Here is an 18,860-nt window from a genome sequence, read left to right as displayed (position 1 = left end):
AACATTTTGGCACCAATATTGTTGGAATCATCTCCAAAAACGGCCTGTGGATGTGCAATATTAAATCAGCACATATAGGCCAAAACAAACTATAGCACCACCATAAGGTCAAGTGAGGTATGTTTGCCTGTTAAGAGTGATGCACACACACACAAAAAAAAACAACAATCCAAGAGAAAATAAAAGGGTGTCTAGACCCCAAATCATATATTCAGTAAAGAAATACTAACAAAGCACCTTTTCACAAAATAATTTTTGGATTTTAAAACAAAACTCAATAGTATAATTAAATAATATATAATATGGCAGTTCTTTCTGTAACAATCCCAGAACAACAAAAAAGTCATATTGTGAGTTGCAGTGAATAATATGTAGGACAGAGAATGCTAATTCAACAATCTCAAATGGCTTTAATAAGCTGTTGAGATGTCACCCAAACTAAGGGCAACAGTTGGCTACTGACACTCACCAAAGGCATGATTGCATACGGTGTTTAACAGCTGGCTTAAAGTAAGTACCAAGCACTGTCTAGTAAAATAAAACACACTAAAATTTCTCTACATTAAAAATACACTTATAATCTGAACGCTGACACTTTTTTGGGAGCTCTTCCAAGAGAAGGCTTCGTTGAAAAACACTTTTTCTACCCCTGATACCAACATGCACAATAATATTCTTTTGTTATTTGAAGCTTAATGTTATTCTAAATCAAACTTATAATCAATAATTTATCACCATTGCAATTGTCTGATTTTTTCTTAATATTATTTTTCTTGGCTAAAATGAAATATGGAGCAAAGACTGTAAGGGCTAGGAGCACCAAACTTGATCACATAGTACAGCAGGTCTGACCTGATTTACCCATTAAAAATTACATTTATTGGCCTGAAGGTGGTGCTATAGCAAAGGATTACCCTAGTTTTCGCACTATAAGGCTTTAAATATTTTAATTATCCCAAAAATCGCCAGTGCGCTTTATAATTCAGTGCACCTTATATATAATTTTTTTTTCAGTCAGGTTGTAAGGACAGTGTTGGGAAGGTTACTTTTAAAATGTAATCCCTTACAGATTACTGATTACATTACTCAAAATGTAATTTGTAACGTAATCAGTTACATTACTTCAAGTGAGTAACGTAATCTGATTACTTTGGATTACTTACAATATTGTCATTTTTTTAAGCCTGAATGAATGTAGCAACCACATATTGCATATTATTCTTTTATTTTTCTTTCCAGTTAACAAATAGATAAACAAATAAAAAAGCCTTTTCAATCACTCTATAAAAATACTTATGAAACCATTTCATCAAACAATTTTATGAAGCACTTCTATAAATTGATAAAACCATTTAAAACCAAACAATGTAACAACAACTGTAAGCTATCTACTTGCAGGTTTGCCACCAGTGTTAATTTTGACAACAAATTTTGATTTAGTCTTAGTCATAGTCTTGTGACGAAAATAGTATTTAGTTTTAGTCACAATTTAGTAATTTAGTCAACTTAGTTTTAGTCGACTTAATGTCATAAGAATATAGTCTACTAAAATTACAGTAAATTTAGTCGACTAAAATGTAAAGGGTGTAAATGTAAATGCTTTTTCATCAGTTCCCTTGAATTATTAACTATACACTTATATGAAATGAAACGTTTAATAACCACTTGAGTAATATTGTTAATGTTTGAAAGTGAAATATATTGATATATGATTTAATGTATATTATTATTATTATTATTATTGTAGGTGTGTGACTATACATATGTTACATTTAAAATTTTGCTCTAGAAATCAGGTCATAAAGCATCTGAATAGTTAAACAGTTATAGTTTGAACATAGCTGTAGATGCAAAAACAATTTTAAAGGATCTAGTTTTATCTCCAGCACATCTACTGGAGCTACAGTCTATAAACGAGATCAAAACACACCTTCACACACTGTCCTGTAGAGATGCTCTCAGGATGTACTGGAAGACTTCATGAGTTAAAGTGAGAAACTGATGAGAAAGTGCTGTAAGGAATTTACACAGACTTTTGGGTTCATAGATTCACTTATTTTATTGTTTTATTTTGGATATATTATTGAGTTTCTTTCTGACCTGTTCCTGCTTTAACACTAGCTATATCTTTCCCACTGTGAGACTAAGCAGATGATCGGATCTTAATGAGTTAGGGTTCTGTATCAGTTCTATGTTTTAGTGCACTGCCGAGTTAAACACACCATCAGCTCATGAAATAACATCAGCATTAAAATGCGGATCTCTGCATGGAGATCTGTGTGACTCTGGTCTGCAGAAGCTGAAAGATTAGTGGTGTTTTTACCGGAGATGGAGTCTCTGTTTACACGTTATCTTGTTTTTCGCGACGTAGAAATATATCGCCTCTCCCCTCTCTCTCTCTCCCTGCTGAACACTGTCGAGTTAACTTCCAGTCGAGCTCCGTAACGACAGTTTAATTCCCGGGTTTGTAACTGAGCGCGCGGCGCTACTGCACCACTCCACCTTCGCTAAAGTAGCAGTGATTGGATCTCTTCCTAACTGGTCCCTACCTTTCACAGAACTAAACCAGTCTGATTGGATTTCGTCTCTGCCAAACATTTTCGTCTCGTTTTTATTCGTTGACCAAAATGTCAGTTAATTTCGTCTCCTTGTGTGTGCGGAGCCGCTGTCTGCCCCTCCTCCCTGTGTGTGTGTGCAGCGAGACGGGAGGAGGGGCAGACAGTTCCCTTTCATATCAGAGCGATTTCACCGCAAAATGTTATTTGCGTTTTGTCAGTGTTGGATTGGAAGAGCAAAAATAGGAAAGTACCGCAATGTAACCCTTTTATTTTAGCAGAGTAACTGTAATCTACCACTTACTGAAGCAGTAACTGTAACGGATTACAGTTACTCATAATTTGTAATCTGATTACGTAACGCCGTTACATGTAATCCGTTACTTCCCAACACTGTGTAAGGAGCAGTATAGAAGTATGCTAAAATGCACAGTAATACAGGAGCTGCTAAGCGCTAGCCTTTAGGCCATTCAAAGGTGAGTATATTGGACTGTAGCCTGCGCGTTTACTGTGATAAAACAAGCTACGTGGGACTAACCGCTAGCTAATATCACCCCTGTTTACGAGAACACTTAGGGTTCCTTAGTGTAGCGCTGTCAGGCAGCAGGCAGGCAGCATTAGCGATTAGCTGCTAATGCTAATGCTCCAGCCTTAGTTAAAATCTGTAAATCTAAGCTTACTGTAAATAACAGGAAACACTTTGCTCATCTAAATTAACAGTTTACAGGCGAGAAATGTGTGTAGATTAATATCCAGCACTCGTTTGAATTTTTTTTTATTTGAATTACAGCTTTGTTTACTTTACTTAGCTTAGCTTTACAGGTCTCCCCACAGTGGAGAGGCCTGCTAAGTTAGAAGGGAAACACAGGGACATCCCTGTTTCTAACAATGCTGAGTAAAATGTGCCTTATAATCCAGTGCGGTGCGCCTTGTGTATGAAAATAAACCAGAAAATAGACGTTTATTGATATGGCGCCTTATAATCCATGCACCTTATAGTAAAAAAAAAATATATATATATATATATATAAAATATAAATATATATATAAATATAATATGCCAAGTTTGAGTCAGATAAACCTTCAGGAGGCTCGCTCAACCACACGCTCGTGCTTCGACTGTCAATTGCTGCTTGTGGCTATATTTATGTTTATTATTATCATTACTCTATTAATGTTTAAATTTGAAATGCTTTAGAAATACTGTGATATACTCGTCGAATATACGAAGACTAAAAGCATACCATACACATCTTATACCATTGCAATCCTAAACAAGATACAAAAAAGGGAGAAAAATTACAATCATTAGCCCGATGGTGGCACTTTAGCTTAAACAATAGTTAAACAAGGTCTTCTTTACTTTTACTGCGCTTCACAGGTACCAAGCGCTGACCATTAAAATAAAACACACTAAAATATCACTACATTTAAAATAAACATAAAATACACATAATCTGAATGCTGATACATTTTGGGAGCTCTTCCAAGAGAAGGCCTTATTGAAATTCAGTGCCTTTTTTAGGGAAGAACACTTTGATATAGTTTTCTCATCTACATTTCTCTTAGTTCTAATTTTATCACGCCAGGATGAGTAAAACACATGGCGTCCAAAAACTACAGAAACTCCAGCATTCACAGCGCTTCTCCTAAAAAGGCTTTGGAAGCTGAAAGCCTGCTGCTTTCATATTCTCCCAGCAGCAGAGGCTGTAATGTTGGTTTGAAAGTAATACGTTCTGCAGGTTATGGAGGGACTCAGTTTGGAGCTTACTCAGTATTTAGGCCTGTGTTAGTAAGGCTTCTGCTTTGCTTGCTGTTACTTACTTTTATGTTTGTGAATTTTTGATATGCCCCTCGTTTGCCTCGAGAGGATTAGTTGTAGAGTAGTGTTTCCTGAGTCAGGCTCGTTTGTTCAAATTTGACATGCAAATGATTAGGAGCTGCCTGGGGAGCAGTCTCAGGAGCATTTAGCTTTGTGCAGCATTTGAGAATATGCTGGTGTATAGAGTGACTTTACCTTCTGTGTTACTTTTTTTAAATGTCAATCTTTTATAAACAGCTCAATTTTGAGGGAACTGAAGCGGATGCACTTTTATTTTGTACTTGTAGTTCAGGTGAAGAAGATATCTGTAGTGTAGGGTTTTCTGTAGTTGATTTTTCTTATTTGGGTAGATTCTCATCCCTGCAGCAGGTTAACATCTTGCCATTGAATATAAGAGTAAATGTAAAAGTCTGAAAATTGTAAAGATCCTGTATACACTTGGTCACTTTATGTTTCTTGAGTCTGGATTATATCTGGATTAGGCCAAGCCCCCTACAAGCAAGTGTAAACTAGGGGTGGGCGATATGGCCCAAAAACAATATCACAATATTTCATGGTATTTTCGAGATATGACAAAATGTTGAAATAAAATAAAAGAGAATACACTACAACAAAATGAAAATTAAATTCTATTATTACATACAATTTGTATGCAATACTATATTGCACACCCCTAACTGAGATATAAACTAAAAATACAAGAATTTCATTAGATTTGTAACAGGAGTCAAGGATCCAGAATGTCATGAAACTAATAATGCACTGCAAACATCTCCAAATATCGAGGATTAAAGTAAAATGAAAAAGAACGGACAAATATAATCTGTCTATAGTAGATATATAATAGGAAATGAGAACAGTGTGAATTTTTATTTTGCTTAAAACAACAAAAAATAGCTTATTATAAACAATGTGAAATACTGTTTCTCATTCTTTAATAATCAGTCTTCAGTCTATAATCACTTTAGCAGGGTCAATTTCTAAATCAACTAGAATAAATACTAGAACAAACAGCTGTACAAATGTCAGAGTCAGTTTAACACCAGTGGGCCGCTTAACTGGCTAATCAGGAAATGATTACCGATCAATAAAAAAAAACTGCACTGTTTTAAGTGACCATGCTCTTTGTTTCTCGTTCCGAGAGGTGTTGACTCGTTCAAAATTATACAGTTTAATGTGGACCTTAATTGATTTGTTGATTAGGGACTAATTAGTGGTTGAGCAGTTAACTGAAGTTAAGCTTAGGGTTAATGCTCAGGAGTGTTCTGTGCATTCTAAACACAGAGTCTATCAGATAAATGGAACAATTAAGCTGCAATATGCAGCATTTTATAATCAAAATAATAAATACCCTGCATTTACAGAGATTTACTTTATAACAAAACTGACACTGACTTTTTTTCTGTTGTTTATGAGGGTCATTTGGTAAATAATGAACACCATTTAAAGGAGAAGTCTGGTGTGAAATGAAATGACTTAGGGCGTAGTAAAACATGGTAGCGAGTACAAACTCTGATGGATAGCCCACCTCCATTCACCCCCAGCATTCTGAAATACAGAACTTTTAGCCAATGCTTCCAACAGGCTTAGGATGCTAGCAATATGGGTATAGAGTTACTGATGCAAAGAAATTGCTATTTTTACACCATTAACAAGCTCAAAATAGCTCTAAATTTCATTCTTAGAATTCCGGCCCTGACATTTAAAACGAGGCACTGAGAGCTCTAAAAGTGCACAGGTAGTTCATTAAACACTGTTTTTTACACACAGTACCCAGAGGTAGTTCTCTAAAAGCCGACATATTAAAATTAAATTACGTTGATTAAGTCGATTGATCAGCACAAATGAATAGGTAGGGATAGGGAGACTGCAGTCTGTTTCCCTATCCTATCTATTCATTCATTCGTTTCTTTTTTTTAATCTAGCTGTGCACTTTCAAAGTTCTCAGGGCCTCATTTTAAATGTCAGATTTCTACTAATGAAGTATGGAGCTACTTTAAACTTAGTAATGGAGTAAAAATAGTGATTTCTATGCATAGACTATGCTATGCTATCTCTAGCACAGCAAGCCTGTTGGAAGCATCAGCTAAAAGCGCTGTATTTCTGAATGCTGGGGGTGAATGGAGGTGGACTATCGGACAAAAGTTTGTTGTTTGCTTGTTATCATGTTTCACTACACCCCAAGTCCATTTCACATCAGATTTCTCCTTTAATTCCACAGACAGAGGTATAGAAAGAAAAAAGGACAGAGAGAAAAAGACAACTATAGACTAAAAATGTAAACTGCAAAAAGAACCAACAAACCTCCATCTAAGCTGCGTGATGCCCTCTTACTTGCAGAGCGCTGGAAGTGCGGCGCGGGACGGTCGATCATGGAGCTGGCCTGGCGAGTCTGGGCTTGAGTACGGCCACTGTAGCGGAACTTCGACCCCAGAGCCAAAAACTTTCTAGGAGTCGTGGCAGCTTCAGTAGAGGTCAACCTATGTACAAAAACACATTACTAGATTACTCACAGTGGACCTTTAATCACTGTATAATTCATAGTGCAGCCTCCTAAATCTTCCTGCTCATTTAATTACTAATGGAGTCAGCTGATATTGTTATGTCATCATACTAGGGGTGGGCGATATGGCCCTAAAATAATAATATCATGATATTTCATGGTATTTTCGTGATAATAATACTCTAGGCGATATGACAAAACACTAAATATTTCAAGAATACACTTCTGCAACAAAATGAAAATTACATTTTATTATTGCATACGATATAATAGGACACACCCCTAACTGAGGTATTAAAAATACAAGAATTTTATCAGATTTGTAACAGAATTTAGTGATCCAGTATGTCATGGTAATAGTACTGCACTCCAAATATCTCCATATAACCAGAATTAAAGTAAAATTAAATAATAATGGACAGATATAATCTGTCTCTAGTAGGTATATAATGGGAAATGAGAACAGTGTGATTTTTTTTCTGAGTGACTCTGCCCATTAAACTCATGTACTGTTGGCAAAATTTCCTTTTGAATAAAACCACTAGATCAACTAACACACAGCTCTGGAAACAATTAAGAGACCACTTCAGTTTCTGAATCAGTTTCTCTGATTTTGTTATTTATAGGTTTAGGTTTGAGTTAAATAAACATTGTTGTTTTATTCTATAAACTACGGACAACATTTCTCTTAAATTCCAAATAAAAGTATTGTCATTTAGAGCATTTATTTGCAGAAAATGAGAAATGACTGAAATAACAAAAAAGATGCAGAGCTTTCAGACCTTAAATAATGCAAAGAAAACAAATTCATATTCATAAAGTTTTAAGAGTTCAAAAATCAATATTTGGTGGAATAACCCTGGTTTTTAATCACAGTTTTCATGAATCTTGGCATGTTCTCCTCCACCAGTCTTACACACTGCTTTGGGATAACTTTATGCCACTCCTGGTGCAAAAATTCAAGCAGTTCAGCTTGGTTTGAGGGCTTGTGATCATCCATCTTCCTCTTGATTTTAATCCAGAGGTTTTCAATTTGATAAAATCAAAGAAACTCATCATTTTAATGGTCTCTTATTTTTCCTAGAGCTGTGTATCAATAGCAATATAATATTTTTCAATTAGGTATTTAAATATTGGTATTATTTAAAATGAACTGTTTAACCATACTTTAAAATTAAATTTCATAACCATTGCTAAAAACGCTTGCATACACAGTTTAACGTACCTGAAAAAAGTGTGGTGCTCCACACATACTTTCCAAAGCTTCTTAGAGGCTTTGTAATTGGGCAGCTTGAAGCCAATGGCACTCTCATAATGTTCCAGCTGTCAAACAGAAACAATTTTGAGAACAAATCAATAGAACTCGGAACAGTAGCTTCAGGGTAGTGAACAAATCATACATATAATGGAATTTGCTGCTGTGCTTTGAGAGCGTACCTCAGAGGGACGTATCTTGATGAAAAAGCTGCTGCGTTTGTATGAGACTTTAAGCACTTTAGGCCATGGGAAACGGTTGATCCTCAGCTTGTCTTTATACACCATTAGACCGCTGGAGCAGACGCCCAGCATGATATCCACCCCGTCCAGATCCTAGAAGACAAAGACACAACTGATTAATATTTAAATAAAAATTTTCACTACTAATGTGGCTAAACACATTAGTAATAAAATAAATAAATAAATAAAAATCTCTTCGCTTTCCTTAAAATAAAATGTGGCAATGCAATAACAATGAACCACCACTAAGAGGCAGCACATCCCTGTCTTTGAGAATATCGAGTCCATATTTTATTTAAATCCTTGGCTTGCTGCAAACAGATTGACCTGGTTTGAGCTATTAAATCTGAGAGGTGAGGTGGAGAGGCACGCGTGGTGCTATTTTCGTAGGGTGCGCACGAGCAACACAACAGTATAACATTAGAAAATAATGTAACTGTATTTACATAGGATAAACCCTATAGGTTTCAGTCGTCAGTTCATTTGTGTAATTTTGAATAAGCTTAAGGCGATGCTTGAGGCGTCTAAAGCAGAATCTGAAGCCAGTTGAGCTATATTTCCTTTACCTTAGCATGGTGGAGGTCTACTCCATACATAGACAGCTTCTTGGCATTCTCCAGGAACATCATGTCTGCTTGAGCTGGACTCATTGATCTGGAGAGGAATACAGGTCAACATCAATGAAAACAAAACCAAACTAAATGCAGAAAATCGTTTATCTTCAAAGCTAGCAGAACATTTTTCATGTAGAGCTTTAATATAGAGACTCAGACTGTAATTTAAATAATACATTGGACAGAAACTAAATCTAGAAGCATATTCTATGAATACAAGTTTTATTTTCCATTCTTTTAATAAATCACAATGTCTTTTTCCTGAATAAATTTTGAACATATTTTTGCTGTTATGTGTTTAACCAGATTACTCATTCAAAACCACAAAATTGTTACCAGTGCTTCCGCTACATAAATATTGCTACAGTGTCCCACAATTACTATTTAACATTTCATAGGGCCCTAGCCACACCATGCGCCAGGCGCACTGTAATGCACATTGCTATCTTACACCCCACCAACAGTCTATTTTCACACCGTGCACCAGAGTTGAAAGTATGAATAAATTTACACTGATGGGTGTGGTTGTCTGGATGTGAGGTGTGGTCAGGTAAATTTCTAGCATATTGCTATCTTGGCAGCGAAAAACACAGCTGCACCACTAACTGAAAACAACCTAGACAACAGTCAGACCTTCCCTGCTATCTTAGTCACACTGGTGCGCTGTGTACTCTCAATGTGCACACCCTCGCTTGTTACACACACATAGTGATATGCCACAGTGCACGAACCAATCTTTAAACAGGATACAAAATAAAATTACATTGCTGTTCCCATAAATTACCTGTTCACTTACTTTCACAAAGTCAGTTTTCTCTGCTGAGATGCACAAAAGTGCTGCACCATTAAGACTCTTAAAGGGATTGACAAGTGAAACAGTGATTGATTTATTTCACGTTACGCCCAAAACACACATACAGTATGTACTAATTAATTATGGGTATGTGTTTATACCTGTATGTGCGATGGAGCTCCATTACTTTGTCCTCAAGTTCCTTGGTCTGGTTAGGGATGAGCTTGAGGTCTTTGGCATATTCTGTGCCGTGGACCTCTGGATCATATTCTCCCAGTTCAGACTGCAGCGCATATGAGCCCAGTAAGGCTAAGGTAACAAAAGAGCAGGGTAGTCGACCACTCAGGATGTCCTTGCGTAGCTGCAGACAGAGGTAGTACCTGTTGAGAGACACAATGAAACAAAGACTGTGAAGAACACTACAACATTGTAACCACACCTTTTCATTTAATGTTTTTCTTTATTTTATTTCTTTTCGACATTGTAGATTAATATTAAAGAAGTCAAAACAATTAAGGGACACATACAGAATTTCGTAGTTAACAAAAAAAAGTGTTTGTTCTCCACAATCCACAATAGGATATTTCAAAAGCTATAACAATGTTATAAATCTGTGGAGAATACAAACAGAACTGCAGAATTGGGACATGAAAATACATTTTAAATATAAAATAGAGGGAATTGCACACAGTCTCTGATCTGAATAATAAATGTAAACGAATACGTAAACTGTTACAAAACAGTGTGGTGTACTTATGTAACTCATCAATTTAAGGAACCAAAACGGGCTCTTCATTATATTAATGAATTGAGCCTACAATCACAGTGAGTGATTGAGTGAGTGAGTGAGTGAGTGAAAGAGTGAGTGAAAAAGAGAGAGAGAGAGAAAGAGAGAGAGACGTCAAAAATGGGGAGACACTTTCTCATTTAATGTTTTTTTTTTCTACATTGTAAATGAATACTGAAGTCTTCCAGACTATGAAGAAACACATAAGGAATCAACACCTGAAATGTTAAACAAACCACAATACTCCAAATAGGTGCTCTTAATTTGCGGTTTTTGAGGTTGATAACTCTGATAAACTTATCCTGTGTAACTAAGGGACCTCTTGCTTATCCTTTTCTGGGGTGGTCCTGATGAGAGCCAGTTTCATCTTAATGATTTTGAGGGTCTTTGCTACTGCACTTACAGATACTTCAGATGTTTCGAATTGATTGACCTTCATTTCTTGTATATATTTTTTGTTTACTTTTTTGAGTATTTCTTGACATAATTTGGGATTAGAACATTACTTAAATAGGGATATTCACTGTGTACCAACTCTACCTTTTCACACTTTACAACTGATGCTCTCAAACACATTAATTAAAATTCTTAACAAGGTACATTTGTTAAATGAAACTCAGGTGACTCTACCTCATGAAGCTGACTCAGAAACGCTTTTATGTTTACTAAATAATTCTAGTAAAGTTTTTTTTTGGATGACTTAAGTATAAAATAATGAAAATCCACTGAATGTAGGGTGTGTCCACTCCCAACTTTTGTCTGGTGTTTTATATGTACAAAAAAAATACATAACATTTTCCATATGGGGTTTTAATGATATAAAGAGATCTACACAGATAACGGTCAGTATGAATATGAGAAAATAATTAAAATGGAAGAGCAATAAAGAAGGCACTGACCTGGTGATGTCCTCTGATAACTGGGCTGGATCCGGTGGATAAAACTTCACATTGAAGGTGAACTCATAGGTGGTTCCTTAAAGCAAAGCAATAAGATACCTTAATGTAACTCAAATTAGATCTCATCTGTAAAGCACAGAATATAAAAAAAAAAATCAATAAAACTCAATAAATAAAAGTAAAAAAAAATTACCTTGCACTTGTCGTCTGATCTCCTTTGTGAAGTCAAGCCACGTCTGAGAGAAAGATGAGCAGGAGAGGGTCTTTTAATTATACATTTTAATACATTCAAGTTAACCTAAATAACACTGCCTGGCCACCAAAAAAAAAGTTCACAAACTTTAATATTTTGTTTCGCCTTCAGCTTTGATTGTCTCACGTATTTAATGTGGCATTGTTTCAATAAGCTTCTGCAATGTCACAAGATTTATTTCAATCCAGTGTTGCATTAATTTTTCACCAAGATCTTGCAGCAGCATTGATGATAGTAGAGTCTGACCAACCGCTGCACAAAGCAGCTCCTCTCCACCCAGCACATCCCAAAGATTCTCAATAAGGTTAAGATCTGGACTCTGTGGTGAACAATCCATGTGTGAAAATGATGATATCATGCTCCCTGAACCACTCTTTAACAATTCCAGCCCCATTAATACGGACATTTTCATGTTGGAATATACTCACGCCATCAGGGAAGAAAAAATACATTGATGGAATAACCTGGTCTATATTCAGTATATTCAGGTAGTCAGCTGACCTCATTCTTTCAGCACATACTGTTGCTGAACCTAGACCTGACCAGAACTGCGGCATCAACCCCACATCATTTACTTAGTTAAATCCAGGTGTAGACTTTTTTTGGGGGCAGGCAGTGTATTTCACTCAAGTGCAGATGCACCAAAATAATTTTTAATAAGTATAAAAAGAGGAAATGTGAAACCTATAAAAGGAACTGAGTAGAACAGAGAAACCAATTTAAAGAAAAAAGATTGAAATCAAGCACCTTAACAGCTGGCGTCTCCCATATGGCAAGGCCATAGTAGTCCTTCTCCAGCAGATTTAGGTGATCACACACTTTCGCAAACAGCTCCTGGCCCTTGGCGTGTTTCTGCAATTAGCAATAAAAAAAAAACCATAAAAAGCTTATATTTAAAAAAAAAATGTGTAATAATGATCCATGTCTGTAATGTAGGGGTTTAACAGTACATGTATTATTTATCAAACCATCACAATACAGGAGTTGAGGCATGGAGAAAACAGGGTAAAAAAATAACTGCATAAACCGCTGTATGCAGTTTGCATGGCATTGTGGGAACTGTAGTGGTTTAGGAGTATCACTCTGATAATTGTAGGCCTTTAGAAATGTACAAGGAGTGACTCATATGCTTGTTTTTATTTTCTCTTTATTCTTTATCTCTCACTGTTTTCACCTTTGGATTTGCTCTGACATACTAAAAGCAATGAGACACATTACACACATTATTCAGGAAGTGTTACATCAGGGGACTGCTTGGGAATGCACACACCTGTATATGTTGTGGGGTGTTATCCAGTGAGTAAGGCTAAACACTAGCCGGTGCACTGCAAAATATCCATTGGCAAAAACTACAAAAAATTTAGTATACGTACAGCCTTATATTAAGCACAATAATCTGCCAATGGGGTAAGCAATTTTTAATAGTAAGATTTCTTCAAATAAGCAAAAGTCATAAAAATAAGTGAAGTAAGGCCTAAATCAAGCAAAAATTTGGATACGAGATGCAGAATAACTTGACTGGTCACTTTCTGTAAATTCAAATGACTTAAAATAATCTAAAAAAAATCTAAGTAGGGCTGATAAGATGTAATATAAGATTATCTTGTCCATACAAAAAAAAAAAAAAAATCACATCCACATTTAAATACACAGTACAGTATTACATCGTTACTGTTAATGCGTGCAATTAATCTGGAAACTGTTGAATCAAGCTGTTGAATGTGGAATATGGAGCTACACTAGCATTTATTTTCTCTATTAAAACAGTCAGTTACACTCAGTAACTCAGCACATTACAATATTCTAGTTTAAAAAAGCATCAAAACTACCCTGAGATATTATAATACAGAAAAAAGCTCTAATCTGCCAGGTGTAAACCTCACAACACCATTATTTTGGTCCACTTCCCAAAAATATATTTAAATACCAGCATTAAAATAAACTGTAATCATGATTTTATCCATGATTTATTCACAAATTATTGTTCTGATTAATAAAGTTATTTTTAAGGCTTTGGCACCTATAATACAAGTGGAAGTGTTTCTAACACTGATTCTGATGATTTTTCACATTTAAATACCCATTATCAAAAGCTTAGTCTTAAGGGAAAAAAATGTGTGAGTATTCCTAATCAATCACAGAATTGTATTGTGATTAAATTGATTATTTAGTTTCAATCGATTGATGCCACTATTGATAAGACACTTTTTGATTTAGTGTAACAGAATCTAAATAGATAAGTGAATAAAATCTGTTTGCAGGCTGTATCAGTGTGAGAAATCATTAGTGCTTGAAGAAAAAAACAGCCTGAGAGGGATGAGTGAGTTTCAGCATTCTATTCTCCGGAGGGTTGCCACCGTTAAACTGCGACAGAAACGCAAAAGCAATGTGTACTGAAGTGTGAACACAAAGCAGAAGTGCTGTAATTAACTGCTGCTCTGGTGTACTAGTCTACTAGTGTGCAAGAGACTTACCTCTAGTTCACACTCAAACAGAGTGTCATCCAGCAGTGTGACTTTGCACTGCATGATCTTGGGTCGGCGCGGACCTTTGGGGGCTTTCGCTTCCTCCTCGGTGGTCTGCTCCGCCTCTTTTCCTCCTTCCCCCTCTGCCTGCTCCTCTTCTTCTTCTTCTTTCTTCCCTTCTTCTGCTGTAGCTGCCTCCTCCTCAAGCTTTGGCTCTTCTGTCTCTTTTTCTTCTTCTTTCTCACGCGCCTTCTCTTTCTCTCCTTCCTCTTTTTTGCCCTTGTTCTTCTTGTCTTTCTTTTCCTTTTTCTCCGTTTTTTCCTTCTTTTCTGTTTTTTCCTTCTTCTCCGCTTTTTCTTTCTTTTCCGTTTTTTCCTTCTTCTCCGTCTTCTCGGTCTTCTCCGTCTTTTCTGCCTTCTCCTTCTTCTCTATCTTTTCTTTCTTCTCCTTCTTTTCCTTCTTCTCCCCTTTCTCCCCCTTTCCTTTCTCACCCTCTTTGTTCTCTTTTGGCTCCACTGTGACCTGCTGGATAGAGAAAAATAGAGAAAGAATATTCCATGTTATATTAATTGAAATATTTACAATATTATAATATAGTTTAGCATTAGTTGAGCCATTCCAACAAACAACCATTTATCAACCATTTCTCACTTTTGTTTTATCACTTTTATTGTGGAATATTTTAATTTAAGTGCCTAAATAAATAGCATATGTTAGCCCAATAAAGCATATTTTACTTTTTAAATGATAAATTACAAAAAAAAAGAGAGAATAACTGATTTATTGGTCGATACATGGTTATTCATATGAAGAGCTCATCTCACATTGTGCAAAAACAGAAAATGAAAGAAATAACTGTGATTAAAACATGAGCCCAATTTAATTTGTGCCCTGGCAACATTTTAACTGCCAGCAAAGTCTTCCATTCGGCACAATGGCTTCAGGCCACCTCACCAGGGAAGAGTGAAACAAAGACCTGATGAATTAATAATTCAAACAAGAGAAAGTCTCAGCAAATCCACTGCTGTTAGCGATGTCTGAAGAGTGAGACTCAGTGAGAAGAGCTTCTTAGAAAACCTTTCAAGCTTGCGAAAAGGGACCTCTGGCTTTTGGTCTACTCTACTGCTCCTTAGAAAAGAACAGATAAAGGAAAACAGTACAGTGAAGACTTTAATACTCTTACACTCATAATAAAACTTTACAGCCAGTGACCTGTGTGTTATTGTGCGGGTTTTGCTTTAGTGCAGGACACTTTAAAAGATGTTGCCAAAGTTTAATGTTGCCAAGGCTGCTAAACAAGCTGCTGAACTGTTTGATTCATACTTCTTGTTATACAGGGTTCATACACATTTTAACCAATGAATTTCTTCCATCATTTCTTCATGACTTTTCCACGCCTTCAAGGCAAATTTTCATGGCCACACGATTTTTAAACATCAGTGCATATATGGACAATAAAACCAAAACATCAACTCAAAACTATAATTGAAATTAATTCTAGTAAGTCTAAAATTAATCAGATAAAATGTTGATACACAATATTTAATAATAAAATGGGTGTCAGATCCTGAGAGTTCCATTGTGTAGGGCTAAATCACTGAATTAACTCTGAGTTTACGTTAACGTAAACTGAAACACAAAGATTTGTAGAGCAAATTTCCATGACTGTTCCAAATTTTTTGGGGTATTTTTATTTCTTCCAAAACTTAAACCTTCAGGACCAATTCTGTTGTGGAGAACATATTTAATAAACATGTTTCATATTTTCGTTTCACATTTAAGACACGACCTACACCGCGAGAAGATGAGAGAAGTAAAGACAGATTTATAGATGTCCACACTACAGGATTATCTTGGAAGATTGTTTAAGATCACCCTGATATCAGAAAGACCTTTGTGGTTGTTGAGAGAAGCAAATCCACCTAAAAATCAGCTTGATTCTCCCGCAGCACAGGCCAGGCTAGGCCAAACACATTAGGCGGCAGAGAATGTGACTGCCAAATTTAAAGTGACAGTGAAAAGAGAAGCTGCACAGCATGTAAGCTTGTGAAGGTGCTTTTAACTTCATGCAGACTTTGACAGTATTTCAAGGCTTTTATGCTGTTCTTCACTCTGCCCTACATTATACAGAAAGCAGTGCATTTTTTTATCATCTCAGGGTTGAATTTGTTTTGTAATTCACCTGCTGGTGCACTCAGGCTCAAAAACGCAAATTTCAGCAGCTGGAGGTTTTATTTGCCGTAATTTCCGGGCTATTGAGCACACCTGATTGTAAGCCGCACCCACTAATTTCAAAAAGAAAAAATTATTTGTACACATATAGGTTGCACCTGTCTTCAAGTCACACTTATAATGCAATATGGCTGGTTTAAAATAATACAGAAGCCTACCAGGAAAAGTCACAATAATAAAGTCGTAATATTATGAAAATAAAAGTCGTAATATTAAAAGGGAAAAATAGATCAATTACTTGGGCTGCCCGTTTTAGAAGCTCGGAGAGAAAGGAGCATTTTTTCGCTCATGATCTGTTACAGGGCTGCTGTGATTACAATCAGTTATCTACATTTATAACCTGCTGCTGTTTAATAATGTATTGTTACAGCTAAATAATACAGTGTACAGATTTTTCAACGCTACTGGAAGCTGAGCCGATATTGCACTTCGTAGAGGTTAGAGTGACACTCTCTGTGTTATATAAACCATATCATGATCAAATATACATGCATGTCAAAGTTATGATACAATGTGGAATTTTAATGTTAAACAATAATGTTTGTTGTTTATTAGAGCCTATCCTAGCCGGCATTGGGCAGAAGACAGTTTACACTCTGGACAGGCCACCAATCCACCGCAGGAGTTGGCAATTTATATTATAATTTTGATCAATCTGATATTTTTTCCCAATATATTTCCTAAAATGTGTTTTATATTTGAGCTTGTGCTGTCCTTTTCATCAAAATAAAAAGTAGAGGCTCATAGCCCTGAAATTATGGCACCTAAAGAAATTATAAGGATGAACAGAATATTCTGCAACCAAAAAGATTTAGCAGAAATTGGCAAAAAAAACGTGAAAAAGTGGAATAATTTATTTCAAACAATGGCTATCGTATTGTGCTTTGTTGGTACACTAAATTGCCAAAAGGAATATAGTAATGTAATGGGTCTCTCTCAGGAGTTCAGTGAATTCCAGTGTGGTGATAAGATGCCACCTGTGCAACAAATCCAGTTGTGAAATTTCCTCACTACTAAATATTTCACAGTCAACTGTCAGTGGTATTATAACAAAGTAGAAGCCACTGGCAACAAAAGCAACTGACTCTGTTAACATAAAATGACAGGGTGGAGTCAACTGATACTGTAGAACACAGTACACAGAGGATGACAACTTTCTGCAGACCTCCAAACTTCATGTGGCCTTCAGATTAGCTCAAGAACAGTGCACAGAAAGCCTCATGGAATGGGTTTCCACATCTAAGCAGCCACGCCCAAGTCTTACATCACCAAACGCAATGCAGATGAGTAGATATTATTGAAAAATATGATGTATGCCAACTGGGATGTTGAACACATCCAGTGCTCTTTGAAAAGTAACACAAAAACATTTAATTTATCCAATGATGAAAAAAGTAGCAAAATGAATTAAACATATTTAAAATCATACTGCAGTGTTTCCACTAGGTTTTTGTTCATTTCCTTTCAGCAGCAGATGCAGGACCAATAAATCAAACCTCCAAACATGTTTGGTAATTGGGCATCCTGCCAAATGTTTCATTTTGTTCTGCCCCAAAAGTTTAACTTCGGCACGTCCTTCGAATTTACTGAGAAAAGTCTAGAATTACCAAAGACTCTGCCTACCCAAGCTTTGCTCTGCAATATAATCCTGGGATCTCACTGGGATCTCTGCCTTCTAGACTTGGCCTGGGAGCTCGGGATGTTCACACTTCTGATGCAATGATTACAGTTTCCTTTAACTTGTGCTGTAGGCAGGCCTTCTTTCATCTAATCCTGCATCATCTCTCAAAAAAAAAACATACATACCAAAAAACTGGTATGTATGAAGTATCTAAAAACTCTTTTTGTCAAGACTGTCACCTTTGCGATGTTTATTTGTAAAAAGACAATATGAATTTAAAGCCAAAAAGTAAATTAAAAACTGTATATATTAACAATACACTACTCAATTACTCCCACAGCTTTGAAAACAAGTTTAAAATCCAAGCTTTGACTTGGGCATATCAGAACACTCTGAGCCATTCCTTAGTCTAGGTCATGGTTATGTTGCATGATCCATCTCCGCTTCAGCTTTTGGATTTTAATCTTAAGTGGATTTTAAAACCATGCCCACCCCTATGCTGTATTCTGTCCAAAGTACACTGTTCCAGAAGTTCTCATCTATGTGTTTTCCAGCAAAATGTAGTCTTTAGCTCTTTAATGATTTTTATAATTTATTTAAATGTTTATCCCATTTTCTCCCCTATTTGGAAGGTCAATTACCCAACCCATGCAGTAGGACTCTCTCCTATCAATAGCAATGCCCCAACACTAGGAGGGTGGAGACTAGCAATGGCCTCCTTCATTATATTTTCAAACTTTAAAAACTGCCACTGATGCAGTGTACCAGGTACCAGCACACTTAAAGGGGAGGAACCCATATGATACATCAGCTAACAGA

At 36.1% G+C, this 18,860-nt stretch overlaps 1 protein-coding gene across 16 annotated transcripts in view; it reads right to left on the bottom strand.

Annotated features, from left to right (window-relative positions):
* epb41a (erythrocyte membrane protein band 4.1a) overlaps positions 1 to 18,860 on the bottom strand; it is an 82,523-nt gene that overhangs the window by 41,531 nt on the left and 22,132 nt on the right. For 14 of the 16 annotated variants that reach the window (XM_007253028.4, XM_007253025.4, XM_049476178.1 and 11 more), the window contains 9 exons: positions 14,198 to 14,713; positions 12,471 to 12,575; positions 11,664 to 11,706; positions 11,471 to 11,546; positions 9,946 to 10,164; positions 8,944 to 9,031; positions 8,318 to 8,470; positions 8,106 to 8,203; positions 6,682 to 6,857 (listed from right to left, as the gene is read on the bottom strand). In XM_007253028.4, coding sequence (XP_007253090.3) covers positions 6,682 to 6,857; positions 8,106 to 8,203; positions 8,318 to 8,470; positions 8,944 to 9,031; positions 9,946 to 10,164; positions 11,471 to 11,546; positions 11,664 to 11,706; positions 12,471 to 12,575; positions 14,198 to 14,713 — 1,474 coding nt within the window. The remainder of the gene's footprint in view (positions 1 to 6,681; positions 6,858 to 8,105; positions 8,204 to 8,317; positions 8,471 to 8,943; positions 9,032 to 9,945; positions 10,165 to 11,470; positions 11,547 to 11,663; positions 11,707 to 12,470; positions 12,576 to 14,197; positions 14,714 to 18,860) is intronic. The other 2 variants (XM_049476177.1, XM_022682968.2) reach the window with 1 other exon arrangement.

The sequence above is a fragment of the Astyanax mexicanus genome, chromosome 3 (assembly GCF_023375975.1).
Source record: "Astyanax mexicanus isolate ESR-SI-001 chromosome 3, AstMex3_surface, whole genome shotgun sequence".
Lineage (NCBI taxonomy): Eukaryota > Metazoa > Chordata > Actinopteri > Characiformes > Acestrorhamphidae > Astyanax > Astyanax mexicanus.
Note: the sequence above shows the minus strand (reverse complement) of the source record. Positions and strands in the feature narration are given on the sequence as shown.